Source organism: Plutella xylostella, chromosome 7, assembly GCF_932276165.1.
Source record: "Plutella xylostella chromosome 7, ilPluXylo3.1, whole genome shotgun sequence".
Lineage (NCBI taxonomy): Eukaryota > Metazoa > Arthropoda > Insecta > Lepidoptera > Plutellidae > Plutella > Plutella xylostella.
This window is the reverse complement of record NC_063987.1, coordinates 4525150-4546282: the sequence shown is the minus strand read 5'-3', so window position 1 is coordinate 4546282 and position 21133 is coordinate 4525150. Positions and strand designations below refer to the sequence as shown.

Below are 21133 nucleotides of genomic sequence, written 5' to 3'. Positions count from 1 at the left end.
AAAATGTACCGAGTAAATTAATACTTAATTGAGGAATTGTAAATACGTTCCTATAGCTATTTCTTGCAAAATGTGGCGCAATAATCATAATTGTTTGAGAACACATTTATCTCTTTTTGCCTGTATTAAGTAAATATGAGATAGCAATTAATTTCCGTTAGCGTTTTTCGACTATACGATACGTAGATGTTCCGATAATTAATTTGATTAATATTATAACATATCAGTGATTCCTGTTATCAGTAGAGCACACCTGCTCACCTGCAGGTCTATCTTATATTATCATTTACATATTATATTACTAACTGTTGCCTACGGTCTTCGCTACACCATAAAATAACTTCCACTACTCAATTGGATGCTACAGCTCTGAAAGTCACGAGTGGAAAGGAGGAACACATTAAATTAAGATAATTTTACTTTCAAATGTGTTTTAAGAGTGTAACTATAAGTTGCCAAACGCTGAAATAATCGCTGATTTCAGCAATTTCTAGAACTCATTGCCTGCACTGGGCGCAAAAGGTTTATAAATATATTTCTCGGTTTCGCCATCAATATATCTTTAGAAATAGAGCATCCAATTTTAAGCATCTATTGATATAAGTATTTTTAGTACCCCTGTTTATAAGTTTACTGTAGATGGTCTGTGCAATTACTCTTATTACTATCTATTAGTATTCAGCAGTCAGTTGTCATGACTAGGCAATCGTTTATCTAAGAATAACTTTTGGTTCACTAAAAATACTGATATCGTATACAGAGTGATTAATTTATTTTGTGAGTAGAGGATACGTGGCTACTGTAAAAGTTTACTTCAAAGGTTGGCGGTCAGCTCTACATTCTCTTCTCTATTCTTCGCCCAGCGTATCAGCTGATCTACGCTGGCCGTATGACGCCTTTTAAATTATAACCATAACCCACTCTACTACACACTATTGTGATGTTAGTAAAACATAGCATGAGTCATATGACGCTGACGAATGATTTGACAGCTGTCATAGGACTCGTGCTATATTTTACATAATTTCATCCGCATCCGCAACACGTTTGTTTTTTAAAATACATAATGATTTGTTACTAGCTAGGTACTTAATTGAAATAATCACTCAAATAATGATTACGCACATGATGTTGATACACCCTATATTCTATAATATTATTTTACTTAATCTATCACCTTATACATCGCTGAACAAGAGCTGATATTCTTCCACAGATACTGCGACGCCCTGTATATATACTAGTTAATCAATGAACTGTTGTGTATCAATCAGTACCAAGGTCGTCACTCAACTGGACCGCACATGTATGTGGGTCTTGCGTACAAGAGATCTAACAAAATGACGCGTGTTTATTTCGTATTATTAATTTTAAGCGGAAGTGCGGTGTTTCAGTCTGTGCATGCAGCCAGGATGCTGTGCATATACCCGGTGCCGTTCCACAGCCACCAGACGGTGTTCCATGCAATGACGGAAGCACTGGCGGCCGAGGGACACGAGCTAGTGGTCCTCACACCACTACCACACAAGAAACCAATACCAAACGTCACAGAAATAGATGTTCATGACATTTCATATAAACTTTGGGAGGACAAGTACGGTGAATATCAAAAAACCCACGAGTTTACTGCTGATCCAGTCACGTTTTGGGAAGACGCGGTGACTCCAATCATACATAGCGTCGTGGACGCACAGATGAGCTCACCAGGAATGCAGGCACTCATCAACGATCAGAACCAGCATTTTGATGTGATATTAGCGGAAGCTCCCGCCCCGCTCAGCATCATGATCGCAGCGAGGTTCGACGCTCCTATTATTTTAGTGAGTTCATTCTTCGGAAGCGACGACAATTTCCTCACAATCGGGGCACCGATTCATCCTATTTACTTTCCGGAGTATAATATGCAAAAAGTCGGGAATATGTCTTTCTGGGAAAGAGTGAAGCAAATATACACAACATTGCGACTGAGATGGATGGAGAGGGTACTTAAAGACAAAGAAAATGCAATGATAAGAAAACATTTTGGAAATGACGCACCTACAATTACGGAACTTAAGAAAAGAGTTGAAATGTTATTTGTAAATGTACATCCTATTTGGGATAACAACCGACCTGTTCCTCCATCTGTAGTATACATGGGAGCACTTCATTTAAGGGATCCGAAACCAATTCCTAAAGTAAGACTAACTATAACTTGTTGCTGTTGCTGTAAAGTTCACAATCCAAAGTATAAAATCCATTGTAAATTTTACAGGATCTTCAATCCTATTTGGATGCTTCAAGAAATGGTGTTGTTTACATGAGCTTAGGATCTAAGATCAGATTCTCAGATCTTCCAGCAGGGACCATGCAGGTATTTTTGAACGTGTTCGCATCTCTGCCCTATGATGTGTTGATAAAGTGGAATGGAGGAGAATTGAAGAACAAACCCGCTAACGTAAGATTGGAGAAGTGGCTGCCACAAAATGACATGCTCCGTAAGTGAAATTTATTGGTTGACATTGGTAACATTACATTTTGTGCCTTCATAATCCACATCAATAATATATTTGTATTACAGATCATCCCAAAATTAAGGTATTTTTAATGCAAGGAGGTCTTCAGTCTACTGACGAGGCGATAGCAGCGAATGTACCATTGATTGGATTTCCAGTGTACGTCGATCAATTTTATAACGCCCAGATGTTTATCAAGCTTGATATCGGCAGACAATTGGATATCCAAACGATAAATGAACAAGACCTACGACAAACCATTATGGATGTTGCTGAAAATGAAAGGTTAGATCCACATTTGGTTTGAAGTTTCTAGCCTTTATTGATGGAGGCCATATACATCCGTAATTGATTTGATGTTCATATTTTGTTACTCCTTTATTCGAGAGCAGTTTTGAGAGTTTCTAAGTCAAAGCACCACATTTACCGTGAAGTGGTTGGCACAAAGCATTGCTAATTATCTCCAATAGTGCTCTTTAGAAGATGTTATGTCAGGCAGGACAGCGGTTGAATGACATCTACGTGGATATACCCTTAGATTCTCAGATCTAGATTGGAGTTAGAGTAATCAGCTACATACATGTGTCTATCGTTTGACCAGGTACCGTCGTAACATCGCAGCTCTGTCGCTGGTACTGCAAGAACAGCGCGAGGGTGGGCTGCAGCGCGCGGTGCGCGGCGCGGCGCGCGTGGCGGCACAGGCGGCGCGGCCCCTGCGCTCGCCGCTGGCCGACACGTCACTCGCGCAGCTCCTCATGCTGGACGTGCTGGCGGCGGCGGCGGCGGGCGCAGCGGCCGCCACTGTCACTGCCGCCGCACTAATCGTACTGCTGTGCAGAGCTGTGAGAAGAGCAACAGCGCCGCAGCCAAAACTTAAGTCTAAGTAGATGCGTGGAATGTGATATTGATAATTAAGGGTATTTTTGTAAATAAATTATTTAGTTTTAAGTATATTGAAGACTGATTTCTCCCACATACTTACTGAAAATCATCAAATTGTTGACCCTCTCCATCTCTGCCCCTGTCTTTGTCTCTGCCCTTCTCTCCCTCTCTGCCCCTCTCCCGTTCCTAGCGTTGACTTGCGTTCTAGTCTAATCATTTTAACATGGCACATCCATACATAACTGATAATGTAAGCAAATTAGATTTCTTCTAGTTCTTTCTTAGTTTCATGTGTGAATTCCGTAAAAAAAGAACCAGGTAGTCAGCTCGAAAATCCGATGAGTAGTTTCTCACAAACTTTACCCTTTATAATACATATTATCTAGTGGTGCTAGTCCACCTAAACCCCACCTAAACCCTTCCTTTATTGGAAGGGGCCCGTGCCCCGTGCCCTAGCAGTGGGGACGTGATGATGATGAATATTTAACTAGCTTTAAATTCGTACATAAGCATAGTAATATATTATGTCAACGGTTAAATCACTGTTATCTATTTTAAAAAATAGCATACACACAGAGAGACGCGAGAAGTCACTTTGTCTTAGGCCCGGGTCTCCTATTACGCGCCGTAGGTCGCGTCCAGCGTCACGCCGTAGGCCGCGTCACGATGCTCACTACATCTACGCGCCAACGTCGGCGTGTGAGGGAGACCGCATCAGTACATTTCTATAGTGAGCATCGTGACGCGGCCTACGGCTTGACGCCGGAAGCGACCTGCGGCGTAAATAGGAGACCCAGGCCTTAACTATGTAGTGAAGTAGGAACTACAATCTATAAATACCTACCATTAAACAAATTCTGTCCGGGCCGGGGATCTAACCCGGGACCTTTGGCAGTCAGGGTCGCTAACCACTAGCTACACCATTTGGTCGTCCGCGCACCTTGTATTGTAACGAGCCAGCGGTTTACCAACTAGGATAACTGCCGAAGGCAATAATTGACCAGCAATTTGGTGTGTGTGTCTGTGTACAGTGCAGTGCACTGAATAAACGTTTTTATTTCTTTCAATTATTGTGTACAGATTTGCTTTTGTAGTGCTTTTTTCGTGAGACTTTATGAGACGGACACACGGCGTAGTAGGTATTCCATGTTGAAATAATAAAAGTAGATTTAATTTATCAATAAGAAATTGCATAAGTACCTATCTATAGGCATTGATGATAATATCTTGCATAATATGGCGCAATGATTAATATTTAATTAATTATTTATAGATAAATTTATATAAGTACCTATCTTGTCGCATTGATTATAGAATTTATAGCTAAATAGGAAATAGCAATTAATTTAAGTTAGTACATTTGTCGTTTTTGACTAAGTATACGTAGGTGTTGCGATTGCGAGAATTAATTTTATTAATAAGTTAAAAACATAATATCAGTGACTCCCGTTATCAGCAGTACCCACGTGCTCCTTATATGCCTAGTATTTACATAATAATATTTTACTATCTGTTTCCCGCGTACTCCGCTTAGCCTTAGGGTGCTTTTCCACCAGAGATGTGCAATGCAGCTATGCTGCGAAGATGTGATATCTACGCTACGAAAATATGTGACCGTTTCCACCAATACTACGCTAGGTAGCTGTGCGAGGAAGATGCGCTACGAAGATGCGCCGCCGCAAAGTAGGTACTGTAGGTACATACTGTAGGTCTGCTCTGCACATACATAGCTACACCACTCGCGATGGTCCATAGCACATATCCATAGCACGCATCCATAGCACACATCCATAGCACGCATCATTCCATACAAAAAACATATCTTAGTTGAATCCGTTTCCACCAGTGCTAAGCTATGTGCACCAATAATATGATTGGTGGATATCAAACGCATCCATAGCATCGTAGCATAGCACATCTTTGGTGGAAAAGCACCCTTAAGCTGCGTACAGACCGGCCCAACGAACGCCCAACGATGGATATTTATACATATTAATACAGGGCAGATTGCAGCAACGAATGTCAACGAAACCCGTTCGTTGGCGTTCGTTTGGCCGTTCTGTACGCAGCTTTAGAAGAACTTCCGGTGGTGATTGTGGTTTTTTTCATATTTGCTAGACTTCCACAGTGAATTCCAAACCAAAATATGACAAATCGGTCCAGCGCTGCAATGGGGCCTTTATCAATATTATCAAAAACCCGCTTTTAAAGTTGCAATACTTAGTGAATAGTGCATTTAGATATGAATTCTAACCGACTCAGGACGAAGGGGGTTGAGAATTCTAGCCTAGTGGTTGGTCTTTCTGAATTTTAAGATGTATGAATGGTAGTACCAGTTGAAATGCCTGTGATATTTACATATAATATTATTGAGTGTAATTTTTTGGTAAAGATTCCTAAAGAAGGCCCAAAGCGAAAGTTGCCCCAGAGTAGTGAGATGTCAAAGAGATCACATATTAAAGCATCATAATATTTATTAATTGGCGATGATTCGACAGACTGTGTAATTACTATCTATAGTATTCAACAGTTATCATGACTTGGCAACTCGTTTTATCTAAGAATATGGTCTCGTGTTCACTAATACTGATAATACCGTATACAGTGTGATTAATTTATTCTGTGATTAAGTGATACTTATGGTTATACTTAATAACACATACACACATATGCACGGCTGTTATAACCGAAATGATAGAAAGAGGTAACTCACAAGCGTAATCCCATTTTAGGTTTTTTTTTTTATCTTTATTTATTTAATACATGTTAGATTACATAAAGTTAAAGTACAATAACCATGCGCTGAAACCACTAGATTTAAGTGCGACATGGTGAGATCGCTATATCGCTAAACAATATAAAAAAGTCTACATTTTTTAATTATTATTTTAAACCTGAATACGTATAAAAATAATATATTTTATGATAGGTACATTATGATGTTCTTTACAAGAAAAAAGTTAAGACAATGAGATACAAAAATGAGTACTTGCCTAGGTACACACAATCAGAACTTGACTTTTACTAAGGCCTTTTCTAAATTGATTTTACATGAAAAATTATTAGTTATATATATATATATTTATGTAGCTTACTTAGGTATATTACTTAATGTAACAGGAAAAATAATATGCTTTCAAGACGGCTTTTCTCTTGGATACATTGTTTGTGAGGCTATCGACGGTTATCTTTGGTATCCTATTTAAAATACTGGGGAGCATGTATTCCCAGGTCCTTTGTCCGTAAGTATTATTATACCGCGGAGTAACATAAGTAGGTAAATAGTTCAAGGTCCGCAGATTTTTTGCCCTTGACTTTTTCTCTAAAGAAGGGATGCGACTATATTCCTCATCCACAATACATAATTCGATTTTGTCGTGAACAGTTAATGTTTTACAGTAGTGAAACAAACCTAATTCGTTGTGAGTGTATTTTTGTTTTATTTTTGGAGGTACAATGGTCTTCAGTATCCTACGTTGTAATTCGTAAATTTTATTTATGTTAGTTGTGAATGTACGGCCATAACTACTAAGGCAGTAACTTATAATGGAGTCTGCTAGTGATAGGTACAGCGTTCTTAATATATTGAAGGGTAATTTGAATTTTAGAATTTGCAACCGAGACATTAACGCCCTCAGTTTATTACTTAAGTGTTCTATATGCGGTTTCCAACTGAAATTTTTATCTATGATTAGACCTAGGTAGGTATGTTGTTTAACTAGTTCTAATCTATCACAATTACAAGTCGCATTGTAGCTATCGGAATGGAAGCACTGGTGTGTGTGAGATGAAATGTGAGGCGTGAATGTTGTGTGTAGGTGTGGTGAGTGAATGTGTAGTAATTTAGTTTTTTGTGCGTTTATGATTAGACCTACGTCATGAGCCCATTTGCATAACTGGTTGTAGTTGTGTTGGAGTTGTATTTGAGCTATGGAGATATCTTTGTGTGCAGTAATTAGACAGGTGTCGTCGGCAAATTGATAAACCGTTCCTTCCGTAAATATGTTGGACATGTCGTTTACATAAAGGAGATATTCGGTTGGCCCGGTGATAGGTGCCGGGTATAAATGTATAATTAAATGAACACACTTAAATATTACATCATGGAAACACGAGCATTAATTTCGAATCATAACCCACTTCACGGTTTTTTTTTATATCATTCTATGTATGTTGTGTCTGCCCTCTGATTCACGGGGGGGACATAGGATACCATGAATAACTACAAAATATGTAGATACGTATAGATTAAATAATAAGTGAAAAAACTAATGTAATAATTACATACCTACAAAGATAAATTATAATATGTATAAAGTGGTCCTATCATCTCATATTGGGACACCCTATAATTTATAATCTATCACCCTATACATCCCTGAACAAGAGATGATATTCTTCCATAAGTACTGAGACGCCCTGTATAAATACTAGTTAATCAAAGAACTGATGTATATCAATCAGTAGCAAGGTCGCCACTCAACTGGACGACACATACTCACAAGCGATCTAACAAAATGACGCGTGTTTATTTCGTATTATTAATTTTAAACGGAAGTGCGGTGTTTCAGTCTGTGCATGCAGCCAGGATGCTGTGCATATACCCGGTGCCGTTTCACAGCCACCAGGCGGTGTTCCAGGTCATGACGGAAGCACTGGCGGCTGAGGGACACGAGCTGGTGGTCCTCACACCACTACCACACGAGAAACCAATACCAAACGTCACAGAAATAGATGTCCATGACATTTCATATAAACTCTGGGAGGACGGGTACGGTGAATATCAAAAAACCCACGAGTTTACTGCTGATCCGGTTACGTTTTGGGAAGAGGCGGTGACTCCAATCATGCATGGCATCGTGGACGCACAGATGAGCTCGCCAGGAATGCAGGCGCTCATCCAGGATCAAAACCAGCAGTTTGATGTGATATTAGTGGAACCCGTCGTGCCTCTCAGCATCATGATCGCAGCGAGGTTCGACGCTCCCGTCATATTGGTGAGCTCATTCTTCGGAGGAGACGACAGCTTCCTCACAATCGGGGCGCCGATTCATCCTATTTACTTCCCGGAGTTTAACATGCAAAGGATAGGGAATATGACGTTCTGGGAAAGAGTGAAGCAAATATACACAACTTTGCGACTGAGATGGATGGAGAGGTCATTTAAAGACAAGGAGAATGCAATGATAAGAAAACATTTTGGAAAGGATGCACCTACTATTACGGAACTAATGAAAAGAGTTGAGATGCTGTTTCTAAATGTACATCCGATTTGGGACAACAACCGACCTGTTCCTCCGTCTGTGGTCTACATGGGAGCACTGCATTTAAGGAATCCGAAACCAATTCCTAAAGTAAGACTTAATATAATTAGCTTGTTGTAAAGATTTAAAATAATTCACTATGTGATACCCTCCATTGTAAATTTTACAGGATCTTCAATCGTACTTGGATGCTTCCAAAAATGGTGTTGTTTACATGAGCTTAGGGTCTAAGATCAGGTTCTCAGATCTTCCAGAAGGCACAATGCAGGTATTTCTGAACGTGTTCGCATCTCTTCCCTACGATGTGTTGATAAAGTGGAATGGAGGAGAGCTCAAGAACAAACCTGCTAACGTAAGATTGGAGAAGTGGCTGCCACAAAATGACATGCTCCGTAAGTGAATTTTATAATGACATTTCCAAGGTTTGTTTTTAATGTTTTGATGTTTTCAAATAAATATTATTTTTTTACAGATCATCCCAAAATCAAGGTATTTCTAATGCAAGGAGGTCTGCAGTCGACTGACGAGGCAATAGCAGCAAATGTGCCATTGATAGGTTTTCCGGTGTTCGGGGATCAGTTTTATAACGCCCAGATGTTTATGAAGCTTGATATCGGCAGACAATTGGATATCAAAACAATAAATGAACAAGACCTGCGACAAGCCATTCTGGATGTTGCTGAAAATGAAAGGTTAGATCCACATTTGAAATTCATTGTACATGTTATCCTTGCGATTGGTGATGAATCTAAAAGCAGTTTTTATACATAGTACTTATTACTACTATATTGTTAATACATATTTTTTTCTTATTTTTTCGAGAATTCTTTTAACAGGGTGTTATTGTTATTTATACTGTTATTATAGTCAAAGCTCCAAATTTTACCGTGAAGTAGCTGGGGAAAAGATTTCTAGCCATATCCAGTGTCATTTCATGAGAGAGAGCTATATCCTCAGTACGCAATGCGATTGGATGAGGACTTTTGCCTTGGAATAGACTCCTAGAGTGTAATCAAAAGCCTGAGTAATAAGCTGCAATATCTCTCTCCTGTCCAGGTACCGTCGCAACATCGCATCGCTGTCGCTGGTGCTGCAGGAGCAGCGGGCGGGCGGGCTGCAGCGCGCGGTGCGCGGCGCGGCGCGCGTGGCGGCGCGTGCGGCGCGGCCCCTGCGCTCGCCGCTGGCTGACGCTTCGCTCGCGCAGACCCTCATGCTGGACGTGCTGGTGGCGGTGGCGACGGGCGCGGTGGTCACCACTGTCGGCACCGCCGTGCTAGCCCTCCTGCTGTACAGAGCTGTCAGGAGAGCTGTTGGCACACAGCCAAAACTTAAGTCTAAGTAGATGTGGGTTGAATAATATTGATAATTAAGTAAATAATAGATGTATATTTTTGTAAATAAAATTATTTAGTTCTTTATCGACGACTGTTTTATCTTCGACATACTTGTTATTTTTGATTCTTTTTACTTTAATGACCAGTTATGATCACTGAAGCTAGCTTGGTTACGTACGCTTCCTTACATTATGGCATCAGCCTCATTTGTGTCTATGACGAAGTTCCACAAGGTAACATGTGTTAACTATTATTATTTTTAGCAATCAAGATAGGTTCAAGGTTGTCAAAGGTTACCTTGTCGTAGACTCGTATATGATGATTTAAATCAGTAAAAAAGTCTAATTACATTCGTTGTGAGTTGGTACTTTTAAGAGTTTCGTAACAGGGAAAAAATATGTTAAAGTTGTTATATTATATGGTCGATGTAGGACCTATGTAAGTATAAGTATGTCTAGAGTTTTATTTTGATGTACTTACTTATCAAGTGTTTCTGCAAACTAAATATTTTGAGTCGTAATCGTTTTTATTTTATAAGTATAAGTATTTTTATTGATTTTCGTTATGCCCATTACAATCGAAATACATTACGAGTACAATCTATAATTTTATTACTTTTTGTAGGTATAAGGCGTCAACAGTTTCAGATTGAAAAATTGTGTTATGTCAATCTTGTGTCAATCCTTACATCATACTCTAGTCAGAAACTGGACGGATATTAGATAACTGAGAACGTTAGTTCTATGACTTATGAAAATATGAAAAACATACATTTACATACAAAATTTTATTTATCATAATTAGGAACTTTTACTTTAAGAAGAATTTTTTTTGAAAAATATCCAAATGTCAGAAAGGCGTTTACTTAAACTACCACTAATGCAATGGCCTGAATAATATTTTTTATAGGTAATGAAATAATTGGGTGTTGGAAAAGTAGTAGGTATACTAAGCCGAAAGGGGGTGGCTCAGGGAGTCATCCTGTACATCATATTTTCTACGACAGTTAGAAGTTCGCGAAAAAAAACAAAATAAAATATGAAAGTTTCTATATAAGTAGCTTATGTGAATATAAAAACTCGCAAAATTCCATAAGTCGTAGAACAAAAGTTGTTCAGAATGACCCCCTGTAGATGTGCTATACCTAGGATTCAGCTCACGAATTCAATCGGTCAGGAGAAATTGTTGACTGATGATCGTGCTCAGAGCGCTATTGATATCGCCCTTTAGCCCTTTACTTTGTAGCTTGCTTAGAATAACAATACACGTTAAAGATGATGTGTTACATTAAAAAACAAAGCCAAAAACTGTCTGCATTTTGTTCACTATGAGCAAACCGTTTCGAATTCAACCTAAAGACAACCAATATACCAATGTCATTGAATGAATAAGGAATTCAGGACTAAGGAATTGAATAAGGTCACATATCTTCTAATAGATCTAATTAAAAATAAGAGCTCAGTGGGGTGTTATTTGCGGAGACGTTTCTTTTGCACTGACTCTATCTTATTCATATATTGTTAATCTAAGGTAGCTTGTAAAGCTGATATTGATGTTGATTCTGAAGGCAGAAATTCTAATTTTAACGCTGTCAAACTAAAAAAATTGCTAGCATAAAATGACATTTACGGAAACAATCATAGAGTCGAATTTTAAACAAAGAAATTAAGGTTTTGACGTCTCTAAATTTAAAATTTCCGCCTTCAGAATCGATATCATTGAAGAAAATTACGTTTTCACGAACTAAAGATATTCCACCTGTCATTGGAGCGGTTTGTCTCGCGGTTGCGGTAGTGAACAGTGCAGTTATTGGGAAGACAAGTTGCCGTCTTCGGACTAGATAAGTTGGTGTTAAATAATCGCGAATTTACAATACAATACAATACTCTTTATTTGCACCAAAATAGAACAGCATACAAAATGAAACTTAAAAATAAAAACAGTACAAAAAGGCGGCCTTATTGCTTATAGTAATCTCTGCCAGACAACCTTTAAGACAGACAACCTTGAATTTATTTATCATGATTGTAATAATAATTCTCATTCGCTATATATTTAGGCTTACAATCGTTTTTGCAACAGATCTGTATGAAAATTTTGCGATTGAGATACGCTAATCTATAATTTACGTTGATAGCACTTGCTAAATCAAATGTAATAGCGATTTAGCGATATACAGATATTTATACTAAATTTTAAAATAACCTCATGATAAGATTAGAGCGATTACTACGATTTATTTGTAAATCAGACAGCTTTGTTTGCGCTGGAGGGTTACTCTATCTTGAGTTAGCTTGACCAAAAACGACAAAAGAGTACGTACGAAACGTAATTAAAAAAAAATGACTTGATATTGATAGAGTCGTGGTTAGCGCACCGCCACCAAACATTATTTTCTTTTTAGCGCAGTATTAATCTTTGGTTTTCGTATCCTAGAGTGACCTCCAACAAATCCGTTTGATTCATGCTACCTCTATTAGCTCAGGGAAATGGAACTTAATACTGATGTTATGCGCCGCGCGATCATCAAAAGGCATCACAGTGCAGTGTCGGTGTAACGTTTTGCTGTACAGTTATTGGTAATGTCTTCTTGTGCTTTTGATTGCGCTCATCGTCTGATAGAGCTTATGTCTGATCCACATAGAGGAGCAAATGGTATAAAACAATATTTACAAAAACAATTTGTTTGTTTAATATCATTTGCTTATATAATTATATAATAATAAATTTATTAAAATTAAAATAATTTAAAAAGCGTACCTGCTTATAGATTACATTATATGGAAAAATAGTAGTGATTTAAGATTATCGGCGGTATCTATACCTATCTGCTATCTAATCAGCTATTCGTCTGATTTTTATATAATAATGTTGTAATTCAAATCTAATTTTAATATGAGTGATTTGAGAATGACAGCTTGGGACAGAAACCCCTCTCTCTCTCTCTCTCAGCCTTCCGTAGTCCACTGTTGGACATAGGCCTCTCCTAACGATCGCCACCCCAAACGGTCACCCGCCATCTGCATCCAGCGGCTTCCCGCTACCTTCCGCAGATCATCAGACCAACGGGTTGGGGGGCGACCGACACGCCGTTTGCCGACACGGGGTCTCCACTCCAGAACCTTTCTACTCCAGCGGTCGTCGGCTCTGCGGGCTACGTGGCCAGCCCATTGCCACTTCAGCGTGCTAATCCTTTTGGCTATGTCGGTAACTTTAGTTCTCCTGCGGATTTCTTCATTACGAATCCTATCTCGCAAGGACACGCCTAACATAGCCCTTTCCATAGCACGCTGAGCAACTCTGAGCTTGTGGATAAGCCCTTTGGTGAAGCACCACGTCTCGGCTCCGTAAGTCATCACTGGCAACACGCACTGATTGAAAACTTTTGTTTTCAGACACTGAGGTATGTTTTCAGTGAAGATGTGTCGTAATTTCCCGAACGCTGCCCATCCGAGTTGGATTCTACGAGCTACCTCTTTATCGAAGTTGGATTTACCTAATCGGATCACTTGTCCTAGGTAGGGATACTGATCAACAACTTCGATGGTGACACCTCCTACAGTTACGGGCGATGATGAAACATGTTCGTTCGACATGACCTTTGTCTTGTCCATGTTCATTTTCAGCCCAACTTGTTTAGAGGCATCATTGAGGTCTGTGAGCATTTCGCCTAACTCCTCCAGCGTTTCCGCCATAATAACTATGTCATCAGCAAATCGTAGATGAGAGATATATTCGCCATTGACGTTAATGCCCAGTCTTTTCCACTCTACAAGCTTAAAAACATCTTCCAGTGCACAGGTGAACAGTTTCGGAGAAATAACATCTCCCTGTCTCACGCCCCTTTGCAACTGGATCGGTTTTGTGCTATGTCTATGCTATGTCTAGTCTGTTGAGATATTGGTACGGTGACCAAACAAACGCGGTACGGTGGGGCGACTCGACATCTAGTGACTACAGACTAGAATGCGGAGTGCGTCAAGGGGGGTTAACCTCGCCGGACCTCTTCAACGTCTATATTAATGATCTGATCGGGGAGCTGAGGAGCACCAAGATAGGATGTCACGTGGCTGGGGTTTGTGTTAATAATCTCAGTTATGCAGACGATATGGTGCTTCTCAGCCCGTCAATCAATGGCCTCAGAAAGTTGGTATCAGTCTGTGAGCAATATGCTGTTGAACATGGACTGATGTACAATGTAAAAAAGACTGAAATGATGGTTTTCAAGGCGTTGGGAGGTCCGGCGAGGGTACCTGAGGTTAGGTTGGATGGTTCCCCAGTGCGTAGGGTGCAGCGCTTTAAATACCTTGGCCACTGGCTTACGGAGGACCTCAGAGATGAGGAAGACCTCGAACGTGAGAGGAGGGCGCTCGCGGCTCGGTGCAACATGCTCGCACGCCGGTTCCACAGGTGCACGCCAGACGTTAAGATAACCCTCTTTCGGGCGTACTGTCAAAATCTTTACACCTGTCACCTGTGGACTAACTACACCAGGAGATCTTATAGTGCGCTGAGGATACAGTACAATGACGCGTTCCGTATCCTCCTCAAACATCCGCTTTTTTGTAGCGCGTCGAGCATGTTCGCTGAGGCGCGGGTGCCCGACTTCTTCGCTATAATTCGGGCTCGTGTGGCCTCATTCTGGATGCGGCTACGCAATACTGGTAACGCAATCCTCAAAAACATTTGCGATGATGTGACGAGTCCTATTCAATCGCACTGGCGCTCTGTGCAGCAGGACGCTAACCGTAAATAGTACGTAGGTATTCTGTGTACCTAAATGCAATAATTATAAGTTATTTTATTTTTTATATTATTTGACTGTATTATGTGATACTAATTTATACTTTAATTTTTAATTTATATTTCAATTGTAAACTATATGGGAAATATCCTGAAATAAAGAATTTATTATTATTATTATTATGTTCGTGTAATCGAACTGACATTGTGGCAGCATTGTAGATACATCTCAACACCTCGATATAGCGATAGTCTATATGGCACCGCTGAAGGGATTGAACCATCGCCCAGAGCTCAATAGAATCAAAGGCTTTCTCATAGTCCACAAACGCTAGACATAAAGGTAGATTATACTCCTCGGTCTTCTGTATAACCCGCCGAAGCGTGTGTATGTGATCTATGGTACTATAGCCTTTTCGGAACCCGGCTTGTTCGGGTGGCTGGAAGTCGTCGAGTCTTTGCTCGAGACGATTCGTAATAACTCTCGAAAACAGCTTGTACCCATGGCTCAGAAGTGCAATGGGTCTATAATTCTTCAATAGGGCTTTGTTGCCTTTCTTGAAGAACAAAGTCACTACACTTCTGCTCCATGCCTCCGGGCTTGTGCCTTCGAGTATGACGGAATTAAACAGCCTCCGAAGTGCTATTAAAATCGGTCTACCGCCGGCTTTCAGAAGTTCTGTCGTTATTCCATCATCTCCCGGAGCTTTGTTGTTTTTTAGCTGTTTGAGAGCTATACTAATCTCGTCTAGACTGACGTCCGGAATATCTTCGGTATAGTGTCGGGTGAGTGGCGCTCGGCTGTCGTGAGCACCGCTGGTAATAGGGTTTTGTGTTGTGGTGTATAACTGTCCGTAGAATCTCTCAATTTCTCCCAGAATTTCGGGCACTGATGAAACGGTGTTGCCAGTGTCGGTCTTCAGTTGGGTCAACAGAGTCTGCCGAACAGATCGATCTCTAGCAAAGACTTTGGAGCCCTTGTTTTGCTCTATTGCGTCTTGAATGCGCTTGCAATTGTAGCGTCTCATATCGCAACGTCTTGCTTTGGCGATCTGTCTGTTTAGACGTCTGTATTCGACCATATCAACTGAAGACTGCAACCTCATTTCTCTCCGTTCTCTTATGAGACTCAGAGTCCCATCTGAGAGTTTTTGAGGTCCTCGGTTGGTTCGGGACGAAAAATATTTCGATCCTACCTCTCGGACGGTTTCCACAAACCTATTATTTAAATCGTCAACTGTAACGCAATTCTCTAAACATATCAGGCGGTCGCAAAGCTCAGACTGAAAGCTTTCGGGATCCTGGATTTGAGCAGGAGTAGGACGGAGCGTGGACTTCATTAGACGGGAGCGTTCTATTTTGCAGTTTATATTCAAAGTGCCTCTTACGAGTCGGTGATCGCTGCCGGTCTTAACCCTACTGATCACTGAGACATCATTGAATATGTGCTTCTTATCCGTCAATATGAAGTCGATCTCGTTTTTAGTCTTCCCATCGGGGCTAATCCACGTCCACTTCCTTTGTGGCTTCTTCTTGTAGAAGGAGTTCATCATATAGAGGCCCTCCTTCTCCAAGATAGCGTCTTTGATAAAAAATATAGCAATGTCATTCTAAGAGAGGTCAGTTATCTTTGCCACAGACTGTACAACGAACTTACAACGGTTTCTTTCACATTAGCGTTAAAAAGTCGTGGAAGCTCCCTCGTGGCTCGTATAGCAGTCCAATTTGCCGCCGCCTGCGCGTGCGCACAGCCTTACACTTGTAGTCGTATCGTAAATATTGCTAACTTTAGGCCGGCCGCACTGTTTGTACTTGTCTAAGGAAGGCCGAGGACAGAGATAAAATATTAAGATAAAAATTATTTAATCGGTGTTCCCGTAAGACCTAGTACATCATCAAGAAGTCCTAATTCACAAAAATAAGCGAAAAAAAGTTATTTTTGTTCGTTGTATTAATGTTTTTAATTTACCTACTTCTACTTACTGGATGGATACGCATTTTCTCAGGCAGGGTCGACTTTTTGTGTCAGCAAAATTAGATGTCCGAAAAAGTTGCAATCTATAGTCCATAAAATTATCACTGCCTCCTACTGGTAGATTATAGGTGTGACTCTACCCTTATCAGCCACACACTGGTCAGACAAGACATCACGACTCAAGGCTTCAATCGTAACTCCCCATTCGATCTTTATTTAGTTGGTGTCGAGATGCAACACACAATCTCGTCTGAACATCTCTAATCGCATTCACTAAGCGAAATCTGGTGTTAGTTTACAAAGCATTATGGCCTAAAGTTGCTGTCTACGCCGGTCTTTTAGTTTAACTTAAATTCAGAAATTTAATAATGTGTGCGTCTTGCATTATATAAAGTAAATAATAAATATTAATAATTAATAAAACTAGAATTGTATAAATAAATAATTTAAAGTAAATAAGTATAAAGCGTAAAGTATTCTAATAACTAATCTAACATAATTTCTAAACGCACACACTTAGTCATCCGCACTGCGTATTAGACACGTATGCGGTTACCGATCCAACGTCACTTCCCTACTTACCGCGACGCAAGAACCATTGTCGGGTCTAATTGTCGAAGTGCTAATTATTTGCTAATTTAAAATATAGCACTACAACTGAAGTCAACCCAAATCTTTTATTTTGTTCCCATCGTGAACAAAAAGTGGCGACCGTGACAGGACCTGCTGTCTATTCGGATTGCTGAGCACAGGTCCACGTTCCCGCCTAAGTCAAGCAGAGGTCATCGCCACGTCTCACACCTTGGAGCTGGTCTAAGAAGACTACGGGTCATCCCACTTCAGCCAGCGCCGAGCCTACCCCGTGCCGTGCAGCCGCGACCCGCGCCTACTCCGGGAACGAACCCGGGACTCCGCCTACGTGAGCAGCAGCCAGCCCCAGAGCCGCGCCGCCGTGCCCCGCGACGCCCGCCGCGACGCACCGCCGCAGCCGCCGCCTGCCTGCCCTTCTAACTGTGAGCCCGTTCCTATTATTTCCTACCTTTCCTATTTGATTCGTGCATTTATTGAAGCTTGTTCTCGAAATACTGAGTGATCTAGACCTAGGTATCTTAGTCGCTTTGCGATATATCTAGCTAAACGTGCCTTCTATCCGCTTAAGCTACGCATTTAAACGCAAGTTTATTAGCTTATAAATTCCTAAGGCTTGTTACGTCATCTCATTCTACGTCATCGAGTCTATTTGCAAGTCATCGCCTAAACAAAGCACTTATCTTTCACAAAGGCCTAATCTAACTAATAAACTAAACTATTCACAAAGAAACTATTATAAATAGCCAATAAATACTTACTTATTATTACGCAACTACATTTCATCCCAATTTTGCATTCCAATTCCAAGTCATTGCACAACTAAACTTTATCCACCTATCGTAATTATTATTGCTGCGGATATTTACGCTTTTGCAAACAATTGAACCTAAACATTAAACACTGCCTAATTAAATACACTTATTCCTAGCGTTTCTAATAACTTCACTTGCTTACATCTCGCCTGCAATTATCTGTGTTCCCTAGCTTCAAACTAAAACGTAACTTTTATAATCAGCTGCTAAACACAACGAACGTCTCAATTCCAGCGGACTGTGTGGTGCATTCCAAGCGCGGAGACTCCGTGTTCACTGCGCGAGCGCATAGTCACCGACTGCTGGTGTCGAGCGGCCGCTGCCTGCGCGCGCCGTGCGCCGCCAGACGAACCGGTTCTGCTATCGGCCAGCGCTCTGCCCAGCGACAACGAAGTGAGGAGCGTATCGTTCAACTTTTGTTATTATTCATAACTAACATCAGCTGATCTATACCGTTAAGTTCATCGCACGCTTGCAATCATGGAGGACAAATTAAAGGAATTGCTAATTAAACGTAGTTCTATTCGAGGACGCGTTACTAAATTTAAGAACAGTGTCGATTTGCTAACTACCGAAACCATTTCCTCCATCGAACTAAGCAAACTTTCGATGAAAATAACGAAATTTGAGGCGTTATTCAATGAGTTCGACGAGTTGCAGGGTGAAATCGAGATTTTAAATGAGTTAAATCTCTCCTCTGAGTTAGCTACCAGAGATTTAATTGAGCAAGATTTTTATCAGGCCATCGCTGTTGCGCAAAATATTGTTCAGACTAAGTCACCTTCTAAGCAGGAGGACAACTTAAGTAACCCATCATGTTCCGCCAATTCCCAGTGTCATCACCAACCGGATGAGACACTAGGTTTCAAATTACCTATAATTAAAATCCCAAATTTTGACGGGACATACTATAAATGGATGGAGTTCAAGGAGACCTTTACCTCATTAATTCATGATAATGAAAAAATCAAAAACATACATAAATTTCATTATCTTAACTCCTACTTAGAAGGCGAGGCCTCTCGAGTTATTTGCAATTTAGAGGTAAATGACCTAAATTACGTCAAGGCTTGGCAACTCCTGTGCGAACGATATGACAACAAGCGGCAACTAATTAATAACCACCTAAAGTCACTTCTAAGCTTCGAGTCAGTGCGAGAGACCGATAAGTCATTAAGGTTTATTATTGATCATGTTTCAAAAAACTTACGGGCTCTCAGCACTCTCGGCCTACCTACTGACAAGTGGGACATGCTTATTATATTTATGGTCTCAGCAAAATTAGATCCCAGTACATTTTTTAAGTGGGAGGAAAACAGGAACACTCTGCCAGATATCCCCACACTAGAACAATTTTTCCACTTTCTAAAGAACCGTGCTGATGTTCTCGAAACCGTGCAGCGTAGTAGGCAGCAAGATAGGTCTAAACCTAATAATAATAATAATTTCAACGCCCAAAGTAGGCCTCAAACTAAAGCCATGGTAGTGACTTCTAAAGAAGCTTCATCTCCCCCGCCTAAATTTCATTTTGAATGTGTCGAATGCAAAGCTAATCATCGTCTGTATGAATGCCCCACATTTAAGTCTAAGAAACCGGAGGAGAGAATGAGTTTAGTCACTGCACTAAAATTGTGCACTAATTGTTTAAGAGGAGGTCACAATTCACGCTATTGTAAGTTACCAGGCTCGTGTCGTTTGTGTAAACAAAAACATAATTCGTTACTTCACCAATCAAATGAAGTCTCCGACTCAAATCAGTCAAGCTCCCTAACAATGTCGGCCCAGTCTTCCACAGAAGTACTGTTGTGCACTGCCCTAGTTAAATTAATAAATCCTGCGACCAACCAGTCAATCAAGGTCCGAGCTTTACTGGACAGCGGCAGCCAGAGTTCCTTCATCACTGAAGCTGTTAAAGATAAGCTTAGTTTGACCCCTCAGCCGTCTAACACTAATATTGTAGGTATTGGAAACACCCCAATTAATTTAAAAACGGAGCGTTGTGCACTCCAACTACAGTCCAATGACTCATCCTATGACGTCAAAATGACGTGCCTAATAATGCCTAAGATTTCAGATAATTTACCTAAAGTTGCATTCGATATTAGGCATCTAAATTTATCTAACTTCTCATTAGCCGACCCCAGCTTTAATGAGCCATCCCCTATCGAAATGCTTATAGGTGCTGACCTATTTTGGGATATAATCGGATCTCAACAGCACTCGTTAGGCGAGAAAAACCCAATTTTAAGAAGTTCCAAGTTTGGCTGGCTCATCGCAGGTCCTATAATAACTAAAACTATGCCTAAAAATAATAATAAAAAATCAAATAAAAACATATTGTGCAATTTTGTGTCAAGCAATGAAAATCTTGACAGCCTAAATGACGAGTTAAGTAGATTTTGGAAAATTGAAAGTTTTCCTCAGGTAGAGCCATTAACTGCTGAAGAAAAACAATGCGAGCAACATTTTCTCACTAACACTACTCGTTCTACAGATGGTCGTTTTTGTGTAGCTCTCCCTCTTCGAGACGATCCAGATTGCCTAGGTAACTCGTACAGTCTGGCTAAAAAAAGGTTTCTGAATTTAGAAGCTCGTTTCAGGAGACAACCAGAGTTGAAAAAAGCCTACACCGACTTCATCCACGAGTACGAAGAGCTGGGTCATCTCTCCGAGTGCCCAGTAGGGAAGCCTAATCTTTCGTATTTTCTTCCCCACCACCCTGTTTTTAGGGACAGTAGCGAGTCAACTAAACTTCGTGTGGTCTTCGACGCTAGCGCTCGGTCTACTTCCGGATTTTCCATCAACGATCTGCAAATGGTCGGTCCTACTATACAGGACTCTCTCTATAACATTCTTCTTCGATTTCGACTCCACAAGTATGTTTTATCAGGGGACATCGAGAAAATGTTTCGGCAAGTGTCTCTAAGAGAGTCAGATCGTCCATTGCAGCAAATTTTATGGAGAGACAACGAAGACGAGCCACTGAAGACTCTACAACTCGGTACAGTCACCTATGGGTTTGCAAGTGCTAGTTTCC

At 40.5% G+C, this 21133-nt stretch overlaps 2 protein-coding genes across 7 annotated transcripts in view; both read left to right on the top strand.

Moving 5' to 3' along the window:
• LOC105383385 (microtubule-associated protein Jupiter) overlaps positions 1-21133 on the top strand; it is a 160833-nt gene that overhangs the window by 33568 nt on the left and 106132 nt on the right. The window lies entirely within an intron of this gene.
• LOC105383409 (UDP-glucosyltransferase 2) lies at positions 1236-10056 on the top strand. Of its 4 annotated transcripts, XM_048622055.1 has the most exons (5): positions 1251-1340; positions 7895-8731; positions 8811-9033; positions 9114-9333; positions 9698-10056. In XM_048622055.1, the coding sequence occupies exons 1-5, from the start codon at positions 1305-1307 to the stop codon at positions 9981-9983; spliced, it is 1602 nt and encodes a 533-aa protein (XP_048478012.1). In that variant the 5' UTR covers positions 1251-1304; the 3' UTR covers positions 9984-10056. The 4 variants fall into 4 exon arrangements, with proteins under 4 accessions (XP_048478013.1, XP_037962808.2, XP_048478012.1 ...); XM_048622056.1 differs by lacking the exon at positions 7895-8731 and having other exon boundaries at positions 1236-2177; XM_038106880.2 differs by lacking the exons at positions 7895-8731; positions 8811-9033; positions 9114-9333; positions 9698-10056 and adding exons at positions 2255-2477; positions 2561-2780; positions 3097-3446 and having other exon boundaries at positions 1237-2177.